The sequence below is a fragment of the Cervus elaphus genome, chromosome 5 (genome assembly GCF_910594005.1).
Source record: "Cervus elaphus chromosome 5, mCerEla1.1, whole genome shotgun sequence".
NCBI lineage: Eukaryota > Metazoa > Chordata > Mammalia > Artiodactyla > Cervidae > Cervus > Cervus elaphus.
This window is the reverse complement of record NC_057819.1, coordinates 98,754,615-98,775,350: the sequence shown is the minus strand read 5'-3', so window position 1 is coordinate 98,775,350 and position 20,736 is coordinate 98,754,615. Positions and strand designations below refer to the sequence as shown.

At 40.8% G+C, this 20,736-nt stretch overlaps 2 protein-coding genes across 5 annotated transcripts in view; one reads left to right on the top strand and one right to left on the bottom strand.

The window, feature by feature from the left end:
- Positions 1-4,501, top strand: part of RABEP1 (rabaptin, RAB GTPase binding effector protein 1) — a 90,943-nt gene extending 86,442 nt beyond the window's left edge. For both annotated transcript variants that reach the window (XM_043903511.1, XM_043903510.1), the window contains 2 exons: positions 796-912; positions 1,811-4,501. In XM_043903511.1, coding sequence (XP_043759446.1) covers positions 796-912; positions 1,811-1,912 — 219 coding nt within the window. In that variant the 3' untranslated portion in view covers positions 1,913-4,501. The remainder of the gene's footprint in view (positions 1-795; positions 913-1,810) is intronic.
- A 165-nt stretch (positions 4,502-4,666) lies between these two features.
- The window catches only part of NUP88 (nucleoporin 88), a 22,073-nt gene continuing 6,003 nt past the window's right edge, over positions 4,667-20,736 (bottom strand). For 2 of the 3 annotated variants that reach the window (XM_043903513.1, XM_043903512.1), the window contains exons 6-18: positions 17,969-18,145; positions 15,301-15,487; positions 14,421-14,568; positions 11,708-11,806; positions 10,386-10,476; positions 8,245-8,346; positions 7,121-7,279; positions 6,440-6,565; positions 6,294-6,359; positions 6,088-6,168; positions 5,699-5,825; positions 5,414-5,532; positions 4,667-4,955 (exon numbers count right to left, since the gene is read on the bottom strand). In XM_043903513.1, the coding sequence (XP_043759448.1) occupies positions 4,892-4,955; positions 5,414-5,532; positions 5,699-5,825; positions 6,088-6,168; positions 6,294-6,359; positions 6,440-6,565; positions 7,121-7,279; positions 8,245-8,346; positions 10,386-10,476; positions 11,708-11,806; positions 14,421-14,568; positions 15,301-15,487; positions 17,969-18,145 (1,546 nt within the window). In that variant the 3' untranslated portion in view covers positions 4,667-4,891. The remainder of the gene's footprint in view (positions 4,956-5,413; positions 5,533-5,698; positions 5,826-6,087; positions 6,169-6,293; positions 6,360-6,439; positions 6,566-7,120; positions 7,280-8,244; positions 8,347-10,385; positions 10,477-11,707; positions 11,807-14,420; positions 14,569-15,300; positions 15,488-17,968; positions 18,146-20,736) is intronic. The other variant, XM_043903514.1, reaches the window with a different exon arrangement.

The window sequence follows — 20,736 nt, the reverse complement described above, 5'->3', positions numbered from 1 at the left end:
GCTTCAGGGAGAAAATGGATTTCTCTCTTCAGAGCTGGGTTAGGTCTCCGCACACTGCCAGTTTTGCGGGTCTGTCACAGGCCCTGCTGGCTGAAGGCCATGAACCAGACTTGGCACCATTAAAGCCAGAGACACTGCTCTGGAAGTGCCATTCCATTCGATTGATTTTATCCAATAGTGCATTGAATTGTATTTGCTGCCCACAATTCTGATTAGTCCTGTTAGAATAAAAGTGCAGGGGGCTAATTGTGGGGAAAGTTTGCTTTCAGGGGGGCTGTGGTCTGATCTTTAAGTGTAAAAATGTTTGTGTTTTTTGATAGTCCTTTGTTTTTAGAAAGGCTCTGGTGGAGTTTCTGTCAGGAAGACTGGAGATAGCCGGGCTGCCTAAGGCTGACTCAGAGAGGGTTTTCCTGGCAGATGCTTAACTGTCGTGATTGCCAGAGAAAAGCCCTAAAGTTTCTCTCCCTGTTGCTATGATAGCTGTTGATCTTAACAGCAGCTGCTTTTTGATGATTAATCATTATTAGTGGGCTGCTGGGGGTGAGAGGTGGGGCCTGCACTTTCATTTAATTTGGCTCTAATACTTGATTCATTTTAGAATCTAGAGCAGGTAGCTTCAGCAGCTTGCACCCTTGCCTTGTGAAGACAGAGATAAAGGGAGACGAACAGGATACGGAAATGTGACAGGCACCATCTTTCCTCTCTCACAGTAGGAAACAAGTGCTGCCCAGGTTTCCTCAGTGACTGACCTGTGGCTTTCAGCATTAATCCTCATTCAAAACTTGTATTTTTTAGGTTACTGTCGAACAACTAATGTTTGAAGAGAAGAACAAAGCTCAGAGGTTGCAGACTGAACTAGATGTCAGTGAACAAGTGCAGAGAGATTTCGTAAAGCTTTCTCAGACCCTTCAGGTGAGGCATTTGGGAAACCTAGATGGAACACCAAGGAGGCACTTTCAGGGTTCTTGGCTTCTAGGAGAATTTCCTAATCCCTGACTCAACCTCTGACAAAACCTAGAAGACTAGAGACTATGGCTGCCCCTGCCCCATATTCCTGCCTGGTCATTTCAGCTGGAAACCTGTCCCTCCAGTGTTCCTCACACTTGTCCCCTTTTCTTCCTCCTCGCTGCCCTTAAGGGTGGTGTATAAAGCCCTTACGTGGTATGTAAGACTTTTCCCAACCAGGCCTATCTCTCTACACCTTACATTTTATACTGTTATAATTTTTAAAAACTATATGTGGTTCCTTGCACCCAACATGGTGTTCCCTCTGGAAGCATCCTTGTCTCATTGCCCCCTTGTTCCTTCTTCCAAGGCCCTGCTTATTAGCTTTTTCCTCCCCGTGGAACCCTCTTTGAATCCTCTTTGAGGCATAGTGTTTAGTATATTGTGCTGAAATTCTGTAAAGCTTGTTTGTTCCCTCAACTGAACCATGGCTTCTCAGGGATCAGGTCTCACTCATCTCCACAGTCCCAGCACCTTACACTGGGTCTGTTACACAGCAGCTTTGGGGAAGTATTTTTTAGTTTGTTTTTAATCTTTTTAAAACTTACTAATTGAAGGATAGTTGCTTTACAGTATTGTGTTGGTTTCCTCCAACATCAACATGAATCAGCCATGGGTATATATATATGTCCCCTCCCTCTTGAACCTCCCTCCCGGGAATTTTTTGAATTTAATTGTTCTTGCTGCTTTCTTCGAAGTGACTTGTCTCTGGTTTAGCTGAAATAGAGATTAACTCACCAATCACAGTAAACCAGAAAGTCAAGCAAGAGCCACTTGCACTTACATCACTGCGTTATTTCTCTAGGTGCAATTAGAGCGGATCCGACAGGCGGACTCCTTGGAGAGAATCCGGGCAATTCTGAATGACACCAAACTGACAGACATTAACCAGCTCCCCGAGACATGACACCCTCATGGCAGGACTCTAGCCTGCACTTTGGGTTTTTAACTCATCTTTAGAGCAACATTAATTATTATTTAACTCTTAACTGAAGAAGAAGTCACACACACAAAAAGGAAGACTGGAGAAATGTTTAATTCTAGTGGGAGGAGACTGTGCAGCACAGGAACAGCAAACAGCCAGGGTAATTTGCAGCAAAAAGACCTTTCAAACGGGAACACTAACCAGACTCCAGACTGGATTCCAGTGAGTGTGGGATCAGACTTGGTGACGGAGAAAGTGCTGTTTCCTTGCCTGCTTCATCCGACATTTCCCTGCCCTAAAGCACCCTTCTAATAGTGTTTGAAATGACATTTCCTGTTCATAGATATTGGAAGAGAGAATTTTTTTTCCTGTTGTCTAGAGTTAATCAGTAACAGTATTCAGCTAGCAGACAGGTGTAGTATGTGGTATGAATATTTTATATTAAAATATGAAGTCTGAGAGCAGGCCATTGGCTAGTGACTGTATTTCCTAGCTCAGTGTATTTTTTTTAAACCATTTTATCTTGCGTTGGAGGACCTTAAATGCTACTGAAACTTGCCTGAGAACCATAAGACGGTGGCAAACAAAACCAATTCAGTTGGAACTGAATTAATTATGAGAATTTGAAAACTTGGCTGGGGCTATATGTATTGGAAATTGAGGTTAAAGGAAAAGCACAAGAAACTGTTTGGAAGCACTTTTTCTGCTACCTGGTAAATTTCGTGGACCCACAGGTATCAGGGTCAAGCTGAACCCACACCGTCTACTCTTAAAAACTGTTTTAGTTACTGGATCAGTGGAAGAAATATTAATAAAACAAGCTATGTCTGACAACACCTAGTATAAATGTATAAGTCTGCTGCTTATTTTATTTTCAACTTGAATAGTGGATTTGAGTACTGTTTGTTTCAAAAGTGTCAGATGCAAAAATGGTGATAACTAGGTTTGGCAGATACCTGTTCTGTATTTTTCCTTTGTATTTTAGACCTGGAGTGTGATGATGCTTATGGTGAAGTTGGGGGAAACCCACCTAGTTCATCAGTTTGGAAATCTGCTTTGTCATTTCTATGAGGTTAAATTCCGTTCCTGTGTGGAGAAGGCATCAGTGGACAGGTTGTCTTTGCCGTAGCCTTATGAAGTGTTGCAGAAAGCACAAGAATGGATGTGTGTTCACTGTTTACCTGCAAGTACTGTTAGCCGGTGGAAGGCTATGCTGTTTTATCAATAATTCATCATACAGGTGGTTCAAAAGTAAAACTCTTGTTTTCAAGTACTTTTTGTGATTGGTGGTGTGTAATGATGAGTTCTTAAAGGAACTATGTGGGAATTAAGTGGATTAGGTAGATTTTCTGGCTCAAGTAAACCTACAACTTGAATTGTCTTTGTTATAAATGAAGTCAAACTAGTCCTAAAGATCTTTATTTCTGTCTTCCATAAGACAAGATATGGCCTACATACCTCATTCCTTGGGCTACTGCTGTAGTCTTACATTCATGATTATGAATTTGAAAGTAAATACTAATTATGTGAATAGTGCTATAGGTTTGCATGAATGAAACATCTTAATTGGTTTAAAGTCCTTTTGTATAAAGGGGTACTTGGTTTCCTTTAAAGGAAACATGTATCCTCACTGAATTACAGGGAATTTTTATTATTTCCAAAAATGCAATCACTTTAAATTATGTAAGATCAGTTCCTTGGATAAACTCCAAGCTCATTTGTTTTAGATTATTAAAACTGGCACTGTAGTAAATCAAGGCAGATAATTCATAATCTTCCTGAATGAACTATAGCTCCCAGGGAACTGCTAGGCTGAAATTGGGCACCTTTCTCATGTTTTTCTCCAAAAGATGGTTCTGGGCCAATAAAATCATGATTAGGAAAGTGTTAGCAGTCTTTACAGTGGCAGATGCAAATTGTTGGAACCCACTTTTTTGAGAAAAAATGTGCTGGAAAAACACAAACAGACTAGGTTTTGTTAACAATCTCTTTCTAGTATGAAACACCTCTTTAAACTGGGTTTTCTGTATAAATGGGAAACTGATTTGGAAGGCAGTGTTTAGCCCTCCAAGACAAATGAAAAGGTTGGGTTTCATAAGTGTTCCTGTGTTTGTATTCAGTCCATGTACACATGTTCCCATGCATGTCTAACCTGATTTTACCCCTTACCTGTAACCTACCTTACCATGTGGCTTTTCATCGGCAGTCACTTAGCCATTTCTAGGCAGGTATAGTGTTACCTTTCAGAACTCCTATTTGGCAGGTATAAAAATATTACCTAAAGCTAAAGGACAAAATCATATACTGTATACCAGGCTCTCTGTCTCTCCATTTGAGATCCATTTACACGTGCACCTCACACCCATCAGTGACATGAGCCGGGACACAGCACAGCCCAGCTCAGCTCTGAAAGGTAATACTGCCTGTCACAGAAGTGAGCCAGCGGTAGCCTTGCAACCGTGGAGCCTGAGTTCCGCTCTGAGCAGATTTCAGGTATAACCATTTGTTAACTGTACTGGAGGTGTGTCCTTAAGAAGAAAGTGTTCAAATTAAAAGAGCTGCTGCCTAGTATACTGTGTGGCCTTTTTCTTTGAATCTGAGGGTTCTGTCTCTCTTCAGAGTCACATTTCTGGTGTTGCTATACTTTTAAGATAAAGCTTTTATTCTTGCTCAAATATGGAGAAAACTCAGTAGGGTTTATGGAGGTCTGGCAGTGTGTAGCTCAAAATCTCAGGCTTTTTTTTAAATTAAATACAAGCATTTATTCAATTAATTATAAAACAGTATAAAAAGTGATGTACAATCACACCAAAGTTCATCCAGAATGCCTCTTTATAAATTATGAGACTGATATGCTAACAAGGCACCTGCTTCTTTATAAATTAGTGCTACTTGTTCATTTTGCAATGAGATTAAGCCTTCACATGTGTTAACTTCAGATGCGAGTCTGTTCTTGGTGGTTCAGAAGTTAACATGATTTCGGATGTCGTTAATTTGCTTCACCATTTCTCTTATGTGCTCACCCCTGTAAAATCATACAGTTACTCACTTTGGGGGAATACAATGAATTAATAAGCCATTAATAATTAATATTGAATCTTAAGAATTTAGTTATGTTGAAATATCTTAGAAGTGTTTTGCTAAAATTAATGGCTTAAGGTTTCAGATGGATGGTAATGGTAATTCATTTAAGGCTAGCAGCAGCAAATATTGTAGTGCAACTGCTGGAAATATTTTTGAACATATTCACTGGGGAACACCTGGACCACCCAACAGAATTACAAAGAAAGACATCCATTTTGACACTCCCTCCATACTCATCTCTTAAGTCCTTATTTATCACTACCATAGACCTCCTGTCCTGGTAATTACTTCACTTGCAAAATGTCAAATGCTCTTATCTGGGCAAAGAAAGGTTGATTTTGGCATTTTGTAAAATAAAAAACTACCTTGCAGGAACAGCTGATTAGTAGTACTACTTACTCCTCCTTCAGGATGGACTGAATGCATTTTCGCTGGTAGGCGCTGAGAGTAATGGTGGGCTTTTGAGGACTCAGTACCTTTTCCATCTTTCGTTGTTGATAGTCTTTTTTCATAGTAACCTTAAGTATCAAAAAGAACACATAGACACTTTAGCTGTGGTTTGCTACACATTTTCATAATATTTATTTTAGCCTATTCTTTTTACACTTGACAAAATTATTTTCTGTAGAAGGAACACTTTAAAAAGTACCAACCAAATGTAGCCAACCTTGTATCCATTCCTACCTGTTTGATGGCATTGCCCAAATGTCTAAGTTGATCAGGTATCAGCTGTAATTCTTTCTTCATGTCTCTCTCACTGTCAGAGAGAACTGGGAGCTGAGAGTGAAAACTGTGAAGTACTTTTTTCATCCTGGGCAAGAAGTAAGTAATAAGCAAACGTTGCGGCTTAAGATCTCAGCTCCTTAGGAGGAACACAATCCCAACTAAAGCTTCTAATATAGGAATCTGGTGCTTATGAAGGAGGGCCCTCCAGGGTGGGTTTGGGGAAAGCATCACCGCACTGTATTCTGTAGGACACACCTCACAGGGAGCGGCCAGCACCTAAGAACTTGTAACACTAGTAGTACCTGAGTGGGGAACTGAACGTTACGCAGTTTATACAGCCCACTGACCTGTTCATGATGTCTTCTTGTTTTTCCTTGGCTTCCTCGTATTTGTCAGCTAAGCGCTCAGCCATTTCCCGTAGACTTTTCCTAATGGCATAAAAAGCAAGAGTCCACCATGATGGTGACGCCACTAATGTTGGTCACTATCTTAGGGAGAGCTCCAGCTCCAGTCTAGCTGAACTGTTTGCTTCCTCTCTGGTCGTGGCACTCACCTCTCCTCTCTACAGTAATTGAGATCTTCTAATTGTTTCTTTTTTTGGTCACATAACAATTTGACCCTTCAAGAACAAAGAGAAATTTAATCAGAAGCCAGGTACCAGCAAGGGACTGATTGGTCTGTGAACAGAGGCCGTCCTACCTCCGCTGAATCTCCTCCTTCGCCAGGTCCTGTTTTAGAATGTACTGTTCTCTGAACACCTGGGTGGCTCTGCTGATGAGCTGAAGACATTCTTCAGGAGGAGGAGCCATATCTTTTTCAGATGATCTTAAAAAAAATTCTATCATTAGTTTCCTTAGTTGAGTAAAACAACTGAAAACAGACTCATGACATTACTGCTTTTTACACTTGCTGTTTATTCTTCTCAAATGCCTCCTGGTATCTGTTCCCTTCCTCTGTTCTCACTAGCTGATTAAAGGTGCCCTGTGTTTCTTCCAACTCCAACATAGTAAAAAGTATATGAAAAGAAACAGCTGAGGACAAAGAGGATGAAGAATAGTTACAAAACAGAGAAGGGAGGCACTTTTCAAAACCGATAGGCCCTGGGACTTCCCTGGTGGTCCAATGGGGAAGAATCTGCCTGCCAGTACAGGGGACATGGGTTCAATCTCTAGTCCAGGAACTAAGATTCCCTCATGCGACAGCGCAACTAAGCCCATGCACCACCAACTACTGAAGCCCGTGCAGTAGAGACCGTGCTCTGCAACGAGAAGCCACCGCAGTGAGAAGTCCCCACTGACTGAAACTAGAGAAAGCGCACATGTAGCGATGAAGACCCAACACAGCCGTCAAAACAGAACTGATACGCCCTAAATCCCATACTTCAAAAATGCTGGATTTGCAACACTACGTTGCAAAATGCTTCTAATATGCTTTTCAAAGGAATCCGGGGTTTCAGCCAGAATACGAAGGGGAGACTCTGCCACTTCAACATCCTCTCGGGTACAAAGCAGGGGAGGAGATGCTGGATGGACTGTGCTTCTGCAAAATAAATAAAATTGACCATGGAGATACTTGAAGTATAGGGAAACCTGTCGCATTTATCCAGAATTCTGAGGGTTAAGAAACTATAGTATGTAACAGAAACTCTCAATAACTTCAGAAAGCTTGAAAGATTGAAGACTTTTTAACAGCTTGGCAAGTGACTGACTTTGCAATAATTCAAACCTGGGAGTTTGTTAATAACGTTACTTTATATAGACAACTTACATTTCAGGGAGTTGGCAGAAAAACAATTTGAAGGTATCTAGATAACTAATAGCTTACTATGGGTTCCTTAAGGGGAACAAGAATTATGAGTTCAGCTGCATGTTCACTTTCTTCCAGAGTTTACACATTCTATGTATGATGAGCCTGAGAGGCTGGCAGAGATGTAGAATTTAAGAGTGGGTGTGGACTTTGAAGTCAGAAAAGCCCCATACCTGCAGCCGCATTCTCGGTGTTCCCTATGATTTCAGAATCTACTCAGCCTCTCTATTCCTGTTTCCTCGTCTATGGAATGAGGGTAACACTGCTGTCCTTGCAGCACGGTAGTGGTTGAGTCGCTCAGTCGTGTCCGACCCTGTGTGACCCCATGGACGGGGCCCGCTGCTCTGATTACAGGATGCAGTGCAGGTAAATGGCTGGTACTTCTGAGCCTGACACAGAGTTTAAAGTCACTAAATCTAGCTAGCTCATATTAATGATGGAGTTCAGTATTTTAGTATTCTTTCCACACTTGGAAGTAAAGCTCCTGATTCTGCTAGCCAAAGGAGATGCCAGAAATTATGCCTAAAATAAACTCTTCCAGAGATGACAGGAGCAACAGAAATACCCCACTTCCAACCCTCTAGTCAGAAGCCAGAGCATAAACCATGTATTTTCAGTCTGGTTACTGAGGGCAGCGCCCCAGCTTAGATTCTGCAGAATTAATGAGAGCTGTGTGGGAACACAAGAGTGGGACTTACAGTAAAGGCCTGACGAGGCATTCGTAGGTACTGGTGATGCAGATCATTGTTGGCCCCAGGATGTCAGGGACAATCCAGAATCCTCGAATTGGAGCCGGCTGCCTGAAAAGAACACAAGGGCACAGTCACACTGCAGAGCAGCCAAGGCAGCGGATCCAAAGCAACAACATGGCTGAGGTTTGTGGCCTTCTCAGGCCTGGGCTAGCAGGTGCCTGGGACATGCTATCAGTGCAGTAACCTCAGAGGTGGTGACTGGAAAACCCATACCACTTATAGCTCCAATGGGGCTGAATCAAGCTGTCACTCAGCAGCCTGAGGCCATCTGACTTGCAGGTCACTCAGGAGCCCACAGCCCCCTGGTACTTGCTGTCATCTCAGAAGTTACCACGATACCATGAAGCCAGTTCTCCATGCGTTTCTTCCCAGCCCGCCCAGAAGCCCCAGGGACCTGTGCATACCTAGCAGAGCACCCAACCCCGTTAAGAGCTCAGATCTCTGAAGCAGTGTCTTTCTGACATTAAAAATTCAACGCGGGCCAGCATCTGTGCCAGAGGATTCACTGTACCATGCACAGCAGGCAGCTTCCTCTCAAGTCACGGTTCTTACTTCACTGAAGAAACCGAAGACGGGACCTCAGACAGGAGCTGTCTTTCCTGCCAGTGCGCGCCTTCCTGCCCTCATGCTCCTCCCACCCCCACAGGTGTTTCTGCCGCCGCACTGTAGACGCCACCCCTCTCCCCTCTTCTGAGGACGGCTCTATCAGCTCTGATCACAACCTCCCCACTGTCTACTCACCCTCAGCTTAGCAGCAGCTCACACCTGTCCCACCTGAAGCACTCTCCTCAACCTACTCCCTCTCCCTTTGAAGCCAGCAGTCTCTCCTCAGCAGCCCGCAGCACTATTTCTCCTGCCACATCCTTCAGTTGTCTTATTTTGCAGAGGGAGGGGAGTGATGGTGAGTGGGGGGGCAGTCTGGGAAGTTATAATTTTTACTTTTGTATTTTTAGTGTGTGAAATATACACACAACGGAGTACATACATGCACTCTGCAACCACTCTCCAGGCCAAGACTTAGAACACTGCAGGGGCCTTAGACCTCCCATGTGACTCTCCCTGACCACAACCTTCCACTTGACTTCTATGATACTCAGGTTCTTGTTTTGTTTTATAGCTTTCCTATCTATGTACGTATCCATTCATATTCAATACTGTTTAATTTTACCTATTTATGAAATGTTTATACATGGAATTTTTATTACCTGTTTTCCCCATTCATTTTTCACCTGTGCTATCCTCTCCTGCCCCCAAAAGCATTTCTCTATGGTTCCTGATGAGCCCCCATGTGGACACTTCACCTCTCTGCAATGCTCTGCTGTGCTTATTTGAAGCTGCTGCCCTCTGCCTCCTCTTTGAAACATCCTCCTCCCAAGCATCCTTCCCTGGGTTCTCTTTCAGTCTCTCTGGCAGCCTTTTACTTCAGTAAAATCCACCTGCCATTGCAGAAGACATGAGTTCCATCCCTGGTCTGGGAAGACCCAACATGCCTTGGAGCAGCTAAGCCCATGTGCCACAACTACTGAGCCTGTGCTCCGCAATGAGAAGCCACCACAGTGAGCAGCCCAGCCCTCACAGTGCAGTGAAGAACAGTCCCCACGTGGTGCAACCTTAGAAAAGACTGTGATTCAGGGAAGACCCAGCACAGCCAAAAATAAAAAAAATATATGTATATAAAAAAGTATGAAACAGACATGGTCTCTGCCTTCATGAAACATATATATTCTAGTAGTGGTGACAGTAAATAAACACAAACATGAATATAAATTATGTCCTTCAAAGATAAAGAATGAAAGAATGTGAAGGGGTTCTGGGAAATCAAGGGAACCCTCTATGAACTGATATTAAGATCAGATAGAAGAATCAGAGTTAGTCAAGTGAAGCCTGGGGTTATGATAGGGGAAATACCTCTGAGACAGAGGACATACAACGTGGACTGGGCGTGGGTGGAGGAGAGCTTTTGAAGAACAGATTCTTTTGGGGTGAAGAATCCTGTCTACATGTGAGTGTAATATACACATATACCCATGGACCTGAATTACTGAAACAACTACTATCTGTGTTTACAAGGGCGAGAAGGTCTTTACCTGCATGGCAGTGGCTTTGTACAAAGAATGTGTTCTACAAAGCATTTCTGTTCTGTAGCCAGTTCCTGTAAACTGTCCTTATCTTCTTCATCTACAAAGAACACATTATCGAACACAAATCCATTATCAGATATATAGATAGCAAATATTTACCCCCGTTCTGTAGGTTGTTTTTAGTGTGTTCTTCTACGTGGTATATAATTTTTGCTTTCATATTTTAGTCTTTGATCAATTTTGAGTTCATTTTTGTGTCTGGTGTGAGGTAATAGTCCCATTTCATTCTTGCATGTAGATGTACACTTGTCCCAGCACCATCTGTTGAAAAGACTATTCTTTCCCCCAAGTAATTGTTCTAGGACCCCTGCTGAAACCAACTTACTATAAATGTAAGAGTATGTTTCTAGACTCTCAATTCTATTCATTGACCTATATCTGTATCCTTATACCAATTATCATACTGTTTTTGATTACTGTACCTTTCTAGTAAGTTTTGAAATTGCAAAGTGGGTCCTCCAACTTTTGTTTCTGTTTTTCAAGATTGTTTTTTTACATCTATACTTATAAGAGATATTAGTCTCTAGTCTTTTCTTGGATGTCGTTATCTGGCTTTTATCACAATAATATTATCCTCATAAAGTGATCAGGGAAGTGTTTTCTCCTCTATTTTTTGCAAGAGTTTATGAAGAATTGGTATTAATTCTTCAAAAGGGTTCCTAGGTGGTGCAGTAGTAAACAATCTTCCTGCTAATGCAGGAGACATAAGAGATGTGGGCTCGATCCCTGGGTCAGGAATATCCCCTGGAGAAGGAAATGGTAACCCACTCCAGTATTCCTGCTGGGAAAATTTTGTGGATAGAGGAGCCTGGTGGGTTACAGCCCAGAGGGTTGCAAAGAATCAAACATGACTGAGCAAAGCACAGTAATCAAAATCAGTTTTGATTACTGATTTAATCTCATGCTATGTATTGTTATATAATAGGTCTATTCAAATTTTCTATTTCTCTTTTAGTCAGTTTTGTTGATTTGTATCTTTCCAGAAATCTGTCCATCTCATTTAGGTTATCTAATTGGCATATAGTTGTTCTTGGTATATCCTTATAAGCTCATATTTCTGTATGGTCAGCAGGAATAGCCCCTGTTTGATTTCTAATTATAGTAACTTGAGTCTTTATTTCTTGGTCAGTTTACCTATAGGTTTGTCAATTTTGCTGATCTTTTCAAAGAACTATCTTTTGGTGTCATTTATTTCCTCTATTGTTTTTCTGTTCCAAACTAATTTTTGATAGACTCTATGAAACATACTGAAAAGCACAAAAACTCACCTGACCCAAGAAACTTGTGAAGTTTATGAATCCAAGTTAGCCCAACACTATGTACACCAGCTTCATGAGTACAGTGGTATCTTGAAGGACACTTGGGATCTGAAAATGGAATCAACAATATAAAGGAAGCCATTAGAAAACTAAGAGAATTCACCTGAGTAGGCCACAAATGCATCTGGTGATGGAAGTGATGCAAGGTTGACAGGACCTTCATACTGTGGCACTATGTCAGGGGTTTGGGAATTTAAAAACATGACTTCAGTTTTTAAATACATTTTAAAAGTATAATTAAGAAACTCATTTCAAGTATGTTATTTCTCCAAGTATTAACACAGAGTTCACTGAACATAAACACTTGTTATCAAGTAACTGACTTATGCCTTTCTGTCCATCTCTGTGCACTTATTTACAGTTTTCAAAATAAAATGGTAAGAAAGGCTCTAGCTCTGTAGAAAACCTGTGCTCCCACACATCTACTTACATGAAACTGTTGAAGCTACTGCACTCCGCCAGCACAGGTGCTGAAAAGACTTCAGCACAGCAGCTTAGTGAACAGTCCTGCCACAGATGGTAAGTCAGGTGTGAAACGTGCAGTTTTACTTGTCCTGATAACGTTGACTTACAGAGAATTGTTTGTTGAAATTTTAGATATAATTTTTGTATTTATATTTACACCAAGAAATATGAGCAGTTATTACATAATTTTAATGAAAATTTCTCTATTTCTTTGAAGCCCTAGTTATCAGTAACACTATCATTAAACTAATAGATGAACTCTTGAATATTTATTATTTATATTTATCCCTGTGATTCAGGATTTTTAAAACATTAAACAATGAAAACAAGATTATTTTTTTTTAATTTAATTTTTTTTTTTTTGAAAACAAGATTTTTTTAAAAAATGTATATACTAAAGCTGGTTTAAGATGGCAACTGTCAACCATAAGGTCCTAAATCAAATTTTTCTTTTATCTAACATCCTCACTTTCTCACTGCCAACTTTATAGTAAGTAAATGTTGTAAAGTAAATGTTATATTATTTTTATCTGTTTTATATGTTGGGGTTCTGCATAACACCTCTGAAAATAGCATCATGTTATGAACAGTAAAAAAAAAAAAAAAAAGGCTTCTGGCAATCTCTATGGTAATCATCTCTCTGAACAATAAAGTACTGAAAAGTTTCTTTTCATCTGCTCACACCTTAAGACTTAATTTGGGACTTCCAAAGCTCAAATCATCTCATTAGGTTTCCCATTGTTTAACATGGCTTTTTGAAATGTGTCTGTGGTGCTGAAGTTAACAGAAAAACTCTAATATTGGGATGTGACAGAATCTGTTATGAAAAAAGGAAATACTAGCAACTGCAGTAGTAAATTTATTAGACACCCCTGACAAGATATGTGGTAACATAAGCCATTCATTTACGTCATTAAAAATCTGGGAATGTTTCAGTGATTGTAATATGCTTTAATTAGTACAAACATGAATGAGAAAATTTATTAGTTTCATATATGAAAATGTTCTCTTATTCAAAGAATCAAGAAAAAAGCCTACAATTAAGATTTCCCAAAGACATATGTATCTATAACGAAACCAATTAGTTTACATTACTTTACCTCACTAGGTCTCAATTTCCTCATCTATAAAGCAAAGTTCTGAGACTTAACATTTAGACTATATCTCTCTAATTAGAGAGATTAGACATGCCCAATGAGTTCTCTTTGCTGGTTTATTACATAAAGACTACTATGCTCTTAAATGTTAGACTATACTTTAGTACAGAGTTGAAGCCAGTATTACCAAACCTGGGCAAACGGGCTTATAGGACTGTAAGCAGATTAGATCAGGCTGCTTCAGGATTGAACTCCCTTTCTCTGGACTGAAGAGAGGAAAACTATGAAAGGTTCACCCCATTATTCCCGACTGAGGAAGCTTTTGTTCCTCATTCTTCACAGGGAAGACACCTAGATCCTAGAGGAAACTAAGAAAAAGTTGAGGAGCAAATAAGATTATAGGATTTTTATGTCAGAAGGGACTTTAGAGATCATCTGATGTTATCCCTATTATTTTTAGGTGAGAAAATTAATGATCAGGCTGAATAAATGTCCAATACTACAGAGCTGATTAATGTTAGAGCTGTAACTAAGACCTAGGACACTCCAGACTCCTAGTTACCAACTCCTTTCACTCAACCACTCTGAGTCTGAATGACACACAGCAGTTTAGCCAAGAGCTCCCTAGATGAACAGAGATAAGTTGCCAGAAAGCTCTGGAGCCAACCCAGGTAAGTTAAAGCAAAAGAAAAAAAGATAAAAAGGTAAAATGGGTCTGGGTATAACAAGATAATATGTTCTCAAATGAAGAAAGGTATTTTAAAGAGATATCTTAATACAAGCATATTATCAATTTTTAAAATTATTTTTACAGTTTATTAAAGTCTGCATAAATTTAACAATTTGAATAATGAACCTACTTTTAATTAGACCAGGAAAAAAAAATGACTATTATAAATCTGAGTTGATCCAGCCTGAAGACCACGATCTGAATGAAAACTTGGGAAGTTTGCTTTTCTTAAATCTACAGTGTAATGTTGTGGCTAAAAGGCCAAAAGAACCTAGTCAAATTTTTAAAGGCTGGAACCACACAAAATACAATTACACAGGAATGGTCTGTGATAATCTCATTTAAGAACTAAATTTAGTGAACACTTTACCTCTGTGAAGTTTGATTGGACAAGAAAAGTCAGAATCAAAGGGCTCATCCTCTCCAGATGCCAGTCTCAGGGCGAGCTCCAACTCAACACACTCAAACACATACAGAGACGGGACGAGGTCAGCCCTGCAATCCCAGGACTTTTCTGACTGTAAACAAACAAACAAAAAACATGCATTATAACTTTAGTGTTTCATGTTCCTCTGAAAATGTACACAACTAAAAACAGAAGCAAAAAGCTGTATCAAATAGTGTTTCCAGACTTTTCTTATTTCCACCCTCTATTCCAACAGTGTGTTCTGTTACTCTTAAAAGAGAATACAAGGCTTCTCTGCTCTTGGGAAGATGTAAACACACAAATTTAGAGAAGAGCCACTTCAGTTACTCAAAGGTTCTTTTTACCTGTCACCAAAGGCAGCAGCTTAGAGTTAAGAAACATGTAGGCTGCTGGACCAAATAAGCTGGGTACATCCTGACTTTTTTCAATTTAAGTATTTAGAGTGGGCTTCAATTAATTTTGAGTGTTAAGTTTCCAAAATAGTGCCAGATATAAAATTCCAAAATAAGTGCCAGATACATAGCTCAGCAGGTAAAGCATCTGCCTGCAATGCAGGAGACACAGGAGACATGCGTTCAATCCCTGGGTCAGGAAGATCTCCCAGAGGAGGAAATGCAACCCACTCTAGTAATCTTACCTGGAGAATCCCATGGACAGAGGAGCCTGGTGGGCTACAGTCCACAGAGTGGCAAAGAGTCAGACACAACTGAGCGTGCACACGCGCGCACACACACACACTATAAAATTCCTCCTACAGGAAGCCTTCATACCATTCTAAGAACAGTGTTGGAGATGCAAATATGCCCACGATCGCCCGACTTACTGTTTGGTCATCTTCTTCTTCCCCCTCCAGCACAACACAGTGATAGAGCATTCCTGACTCGGTAGCAATCACCAGGATGTTAGGGACACACGGTAAGCAGAGCACAGCACAAGCATCATAGCCATAGTTATCTTCTGCAGCAGGATGCATGGGCAACGGGCCCAAAAGCTTGCCCACACTCCCAGGGCTAAAAAAAGAGAGTGAAAACATACTTGGGAAATGTTGACAGAAGACCATACCTATCACTTAAAACCCTTTTTGACTCTGTCTCCAGCTATCAGACACTGATTAAAAATATAGTCTATTCTCCATGTCTCCACTTTTTCACTTTCCCACTCAATTTCCACCTCTTTGGTGCTTTTCTACTGGAGATAATTTTGTCCCCAAGGGGACACTGGTAACGTCTGGAGACATCTTTGGTTGCCACAACTGGGAGGATGGGGGACAGGTTACTGGTGTCGAGAGGCCAGAGATGCTGCTAAACACTGCCCCACAGGGCAGCCCGTGTCAATAGTGCAGAGGCTGAAAGGGGCCAGCCCCCAGTTTACTGTGGTTTATGCCTTCACCACTCTACTGAAGTTGCAGGACGGTTTTGGTTCGTAGCATGACTTTCTGGTGAACAAGGAACCACACAGCAGGGACTCTGCCTTCGATCTTGTACTCCTATATTCTGCCACATATTGAGCCCTGAATAAATATCTATTGAGCTGATTTATAAATAAATCATGATGTTCAGACTTGGGCCCTATGTCTAATTACGAACTTTCCCAGAATTCTTATACTCTACTGACACTCTCATTAGAACAGTTTTCTCTCTAGTCCTATATTTCCAACTGTCCATGGAATACTTCCAAATTATTGGAATTATTTATTTCAAATTAGTTGCCTTTCCTGACCTCACTATTTGTGTCAATGCCTCACTCCCTTCAGCTTCCCCTGTAGCTCAGTTGGTAAAGAATCTGCCTGCAGTGCAGGAGACCCAGGTTCGATCCCTGGGTTGGGAAGAGCCCCTGGAGAAGGAAATGGCAACCCACTCCAGTATCCTTGCCTGGAAAATCTCATGGACAGAGGAACCTGGTGGGCTGCAGTCCATGGGGTTGCAGAGATGGGCACGACTGAGCGACTAACACTTGTAGTATTTCCTATGTTCATTTCTCCCTCACATTACCACCAGAGTTTAAACTCTTGAAGACCATAAGCTAAATTTTGGAACAATTTCTTTAGAAGTCCCTCTGTTCCAGTCCCTTTCTAGCCAATTGTTTTATCCTCCTGTTTAGAAACCATCACTGTCTTCCTATTACCCTATTCCTACAGAAAAGACTCCACATCCCTTAACTAGGTACTTGACTCCACCAAGTTCTCCCTGGACAGATACCTCCAGGTTTATCCCTAAATGCTCCCTACCTGAATCTTCAGCTCTAGTCCCAAGTGTGGAGAAGGCAATAGCACCCCAATGTACTTTCATGCATTGGAGAAGGAAATGGCAACCCACTCCAGTGTTCTTGCCTGGAGAATCTCAGGGACGGCAGAGCCTGGTGCACTGCTGTCTATGGGGTCGCACAGAATCAGACACGACTGAAGCGACTTAGCAGCAGCGGCAGCAGCAGTCCCGAGTGTTTAATCACTGGGACCTTGAACGACACTTGCACTTGCCTATTTTCATACTTGACTTCAAGCTGTACTTCTGACTAAAATGGTCACTGATGCTTCATTTAATCCTGCATTAAAGCCTTAAGTTCCATATGACACAATCCTTCTCTATGAAAATCTCCTTAACTTCTTCAGTCAGAATGATCTCTCCTTCCTCTGGGCTTTTATGAATATAGTCTATAAATCATTACCTTTCCATGGTTATGTACGTCTCTTCCCCACAACTGGGACATTAAGAGACCAGATTACCATGTCTCACCATCCCCATGGTACCTTGTTCACATAAGATCCACGATACAGATCTTCCTTGACTTAAGGTGGAGTTACATTTCAATAAATCCATTGTTAAGTTGAAAATATTTTAAGTCAAAAAAGGATTTAATACACCTTATCTACCAAACATCATAGCTTAGCTGAGCCCACCTTAAATGTGCTTGGAACACTCACATTAGTCTACAATTAGGCAAACTCGTCTAACACGAAGCCTATTTTATAATGAAGTGCTAAATATCTCTATTTCTTGAGCACTGTACTGAGTGATACACAGAATGGCTCTAAGTGTGTCAGCTGTTTACCTTTGCGATCGTGCAGCTGACTGGGGGCTGCGCTCACTGCCCAGCATCACAAGAAGCTATCAATTGACTATCACTAGCCCGGGAAAAAAATCAAAAGGAAAAACTTAAAGTACAGTTTCTCCTGAATGTAACTGTTTGTGCCATCATAAAATCATAAGTCTGACTAAGTTGGGGACCATTTGTAAATACTTTTTGATTGACTAGACTTTGTGAACACAAATCCAGCCTTAAGAAATTATCCGAATAGTCTATAGAATGTACCCAAATAATATGAAGAGGTCAAATGATCTGTACAAACTTTCTCTCCAAAATGGGCAAGCCAGCATTGAAAGGTTGCAATATTTCCAGAAACTCATAAACATGGACCCCGGATCCAACCATGACAATCTATACTGCAGCACAAGCTCGACTTTCATTTCAGGTGGGTTCCCCCCTCAGCTTACCTTTGCAACAGACTAATGTATGTAAGAAAAGTCTCCCCATTCTCATATAAGATGTACAGAGGGTAAGCTGCTACTTCTTCTTTGCCTTTTTGTCCAAATATGTGCTTCGGGACTGCTGACAATGGCCCAAAGTCAAATGCAACTGCTGTCTCTCCCAGAGATGCAGTGTAGGCCCTTCTGAAAAGGGAGTTAAAAACCAAAATGAAAACAAAACTTCCAATAACAGCAGGTGGGGTGGAATCTGTATTCAATGGAGTGAGAAGACAAAAAGTTATGATTATGAAGAATGCTAAACAATACTGGAAAAGGGTCATAAAGTTAAATGAAAGCAGCAGACTATAGAACTATATAAACTGTTTAAAGATAGAGTCACACAAATAGTAAAAATACACACATACAGACATGCATAAATATAGAAAAGAAACAGGAAGAAAACACATAAAGACATCCATAGTTATTTCTAAGCAGTAGGATGCATTCAGTTCACAAATATTTACTAAGTATCTCCTTTGTGCCAGGCACTGTAGGTTCTGGGAAACCTCAGTGAATTAAACAAAGGCCCTGCCCTCTAACGAAAAAGATGTCAACAGAGAAGACACAATCAGATAACACAAAAATCAGAAAAAGATGGTTATTAAGAAAAATAAAGCAGGGGAAGGGGGTGCTGATGGAGGTGCTACTTCAGGTGACCTGGGAAAGGCTCTGATAAGGTGATATTTGAGCAAAGATTTGAAGGAAGTAAGGCAGTGAGTCTGTGGTTATGCGGAGGAGCAGTAGTTAAGGAGGAGTAGTTGAGACAGAGGCTGTGAGGAACTGCAAGAAGGCTGAGTGGCTAGAGCTCAGAGCCAAGGTGGTGGGAGGACTGAGGTGGAAGTGTGCAGTAAGGGGGCAGACCCGTAGGCCTTCAGGCCATGGCCTCTCTGGGAAATGAATGAAGTATAGAGAGCAGGGAAGGAGAATGAGCTGATTTATATCGAAAAGTAGCACTCTGGTGCAATATTAAGATCACACTATAGGAAATTTTTAAATATTTAATTTTCTTAATACTTTTCTATAGTTTTCCCGATTTTCTACAAATATACACATTACCTTTATAATCAGGAAAAATAAATGATAAAACATGCTATTTTATTATTTAAAAAATTTCATATAATTGGTTTTTCAAAAAGATTCAGCTTAATACAAAAGTAATGAATACGGTTAAAATAAAACCACAATTTCATATAGTTTTTGAGACAGTCAACATCATTCCAAGGTGTGATAAGTACCACATCTTAGTTCCTTTATCACGTGGAAAGGTATATGGTATTAGGAGGCAAGAAATGAGGAATCCCCAAATCCAGAATAAAAGAACAACCTCAGAGTTAAACTAAACAATTAGGACAATGACTGGAAACAAAGAGACACATCGGTTATTTCAAAAAGACTTAAAGCTATCCAAACCTAACTGGAACTTAATATAGTAATATTTCTAAATGATAGAAGGTGTCAATTAATGAGTACTTATTCTGTGCCATGTTAAGCACTTTCTATGCATGATCTCATTCATTCTGTACAGTAATCCAAGTACATGGTGACTATTCTTGTTTTAAGTGTTATTTATTTATTTGCCTGTGCCAGGTCTTAGTTGTAGCATGTGGACTCCTTCGTTGCAATGCACAGCCTCTCTAGCTGTGGCACATGGGCTCAGCAGTTGTGCTGCACCAGCTCGGATGCTCCATGGCATGTGGGATCTTAGTTCCCTGACTAAGGACTGAACCTGCAGCCCCTACACTGTGCGTTGGATTCCCAACCACTGGGCCACCAGGGGAGTCCCCAGTTTTTACATTCATGGAATATATAGTCATGGAAATGAGACCAAGTGAAATTGAATAACTTGCCAGATGCCACAACTGACAAGTGGCAGAGGAACACAGGTGCTGACACCAGAGCCAAAGCTCTTAACAACTGCGTTTGTTCTATAGCCTCTCATCTAGACAGTGAGTCTGGCAAAGGTTGAGAAACTATGGAAACGCTCTGCCAACACCAAAAGAGGACCTATTTGCAGATGTTTCCCCATTGTGAAGATGGATGGATGGGACTTTAAGAAGCTAATGCTGTATAAGACATTAAAGTCCTCTGACTGAAAACTTTCAGTTCTGGGACTAATGAATTCATTCATTCATTCATTAATGAGAATTAATGTGGTCCCAGGCTAGTGGCGACCTCTGACTCCTAACAGAAGCAGAAGAAATTCCTCTCTGGAAGAACATACTCCCAGCTTGGGCTCTTGACATTTCCAAACATTAAGATCAAGTAAACACAAGTTCACAATGAGAGATCAGCAACCACAGGAGGAAGTGACTGTGATTACAGGACAGGAGAAAGAACAAACAGATTTAGATCCCTGCCTCGCCATGACTTCAGAAACTGAAACTGTCACATACAGAATAGCTGTGTGTAAAATATTCAAAGGAATAACAAACAGAAAAACAAAAATAGACTATTAGATATGACCATTATGAAGACATGAAAAAGCACTAGTTGGAACTTCCAGAAATATTACTACTACAGGCTTTACTCCACATACACACCCTGTGGGTGATAGGGTGTGGTAATCACCAGAAAGACTGAGCAGGAGGCCAGAGGAAGGGAGTTTGTAAGTTCAAAGGGTGATTCTGTTACTGGTCAAAGTAGGCAGGAACTTGCTCTGCAGTGGGCAAGAAAACGTAAGATAAAACAGGGTCACATGAGAAGCAGGAGGCAGTCTGTGGTCCACTCCAGCTTCT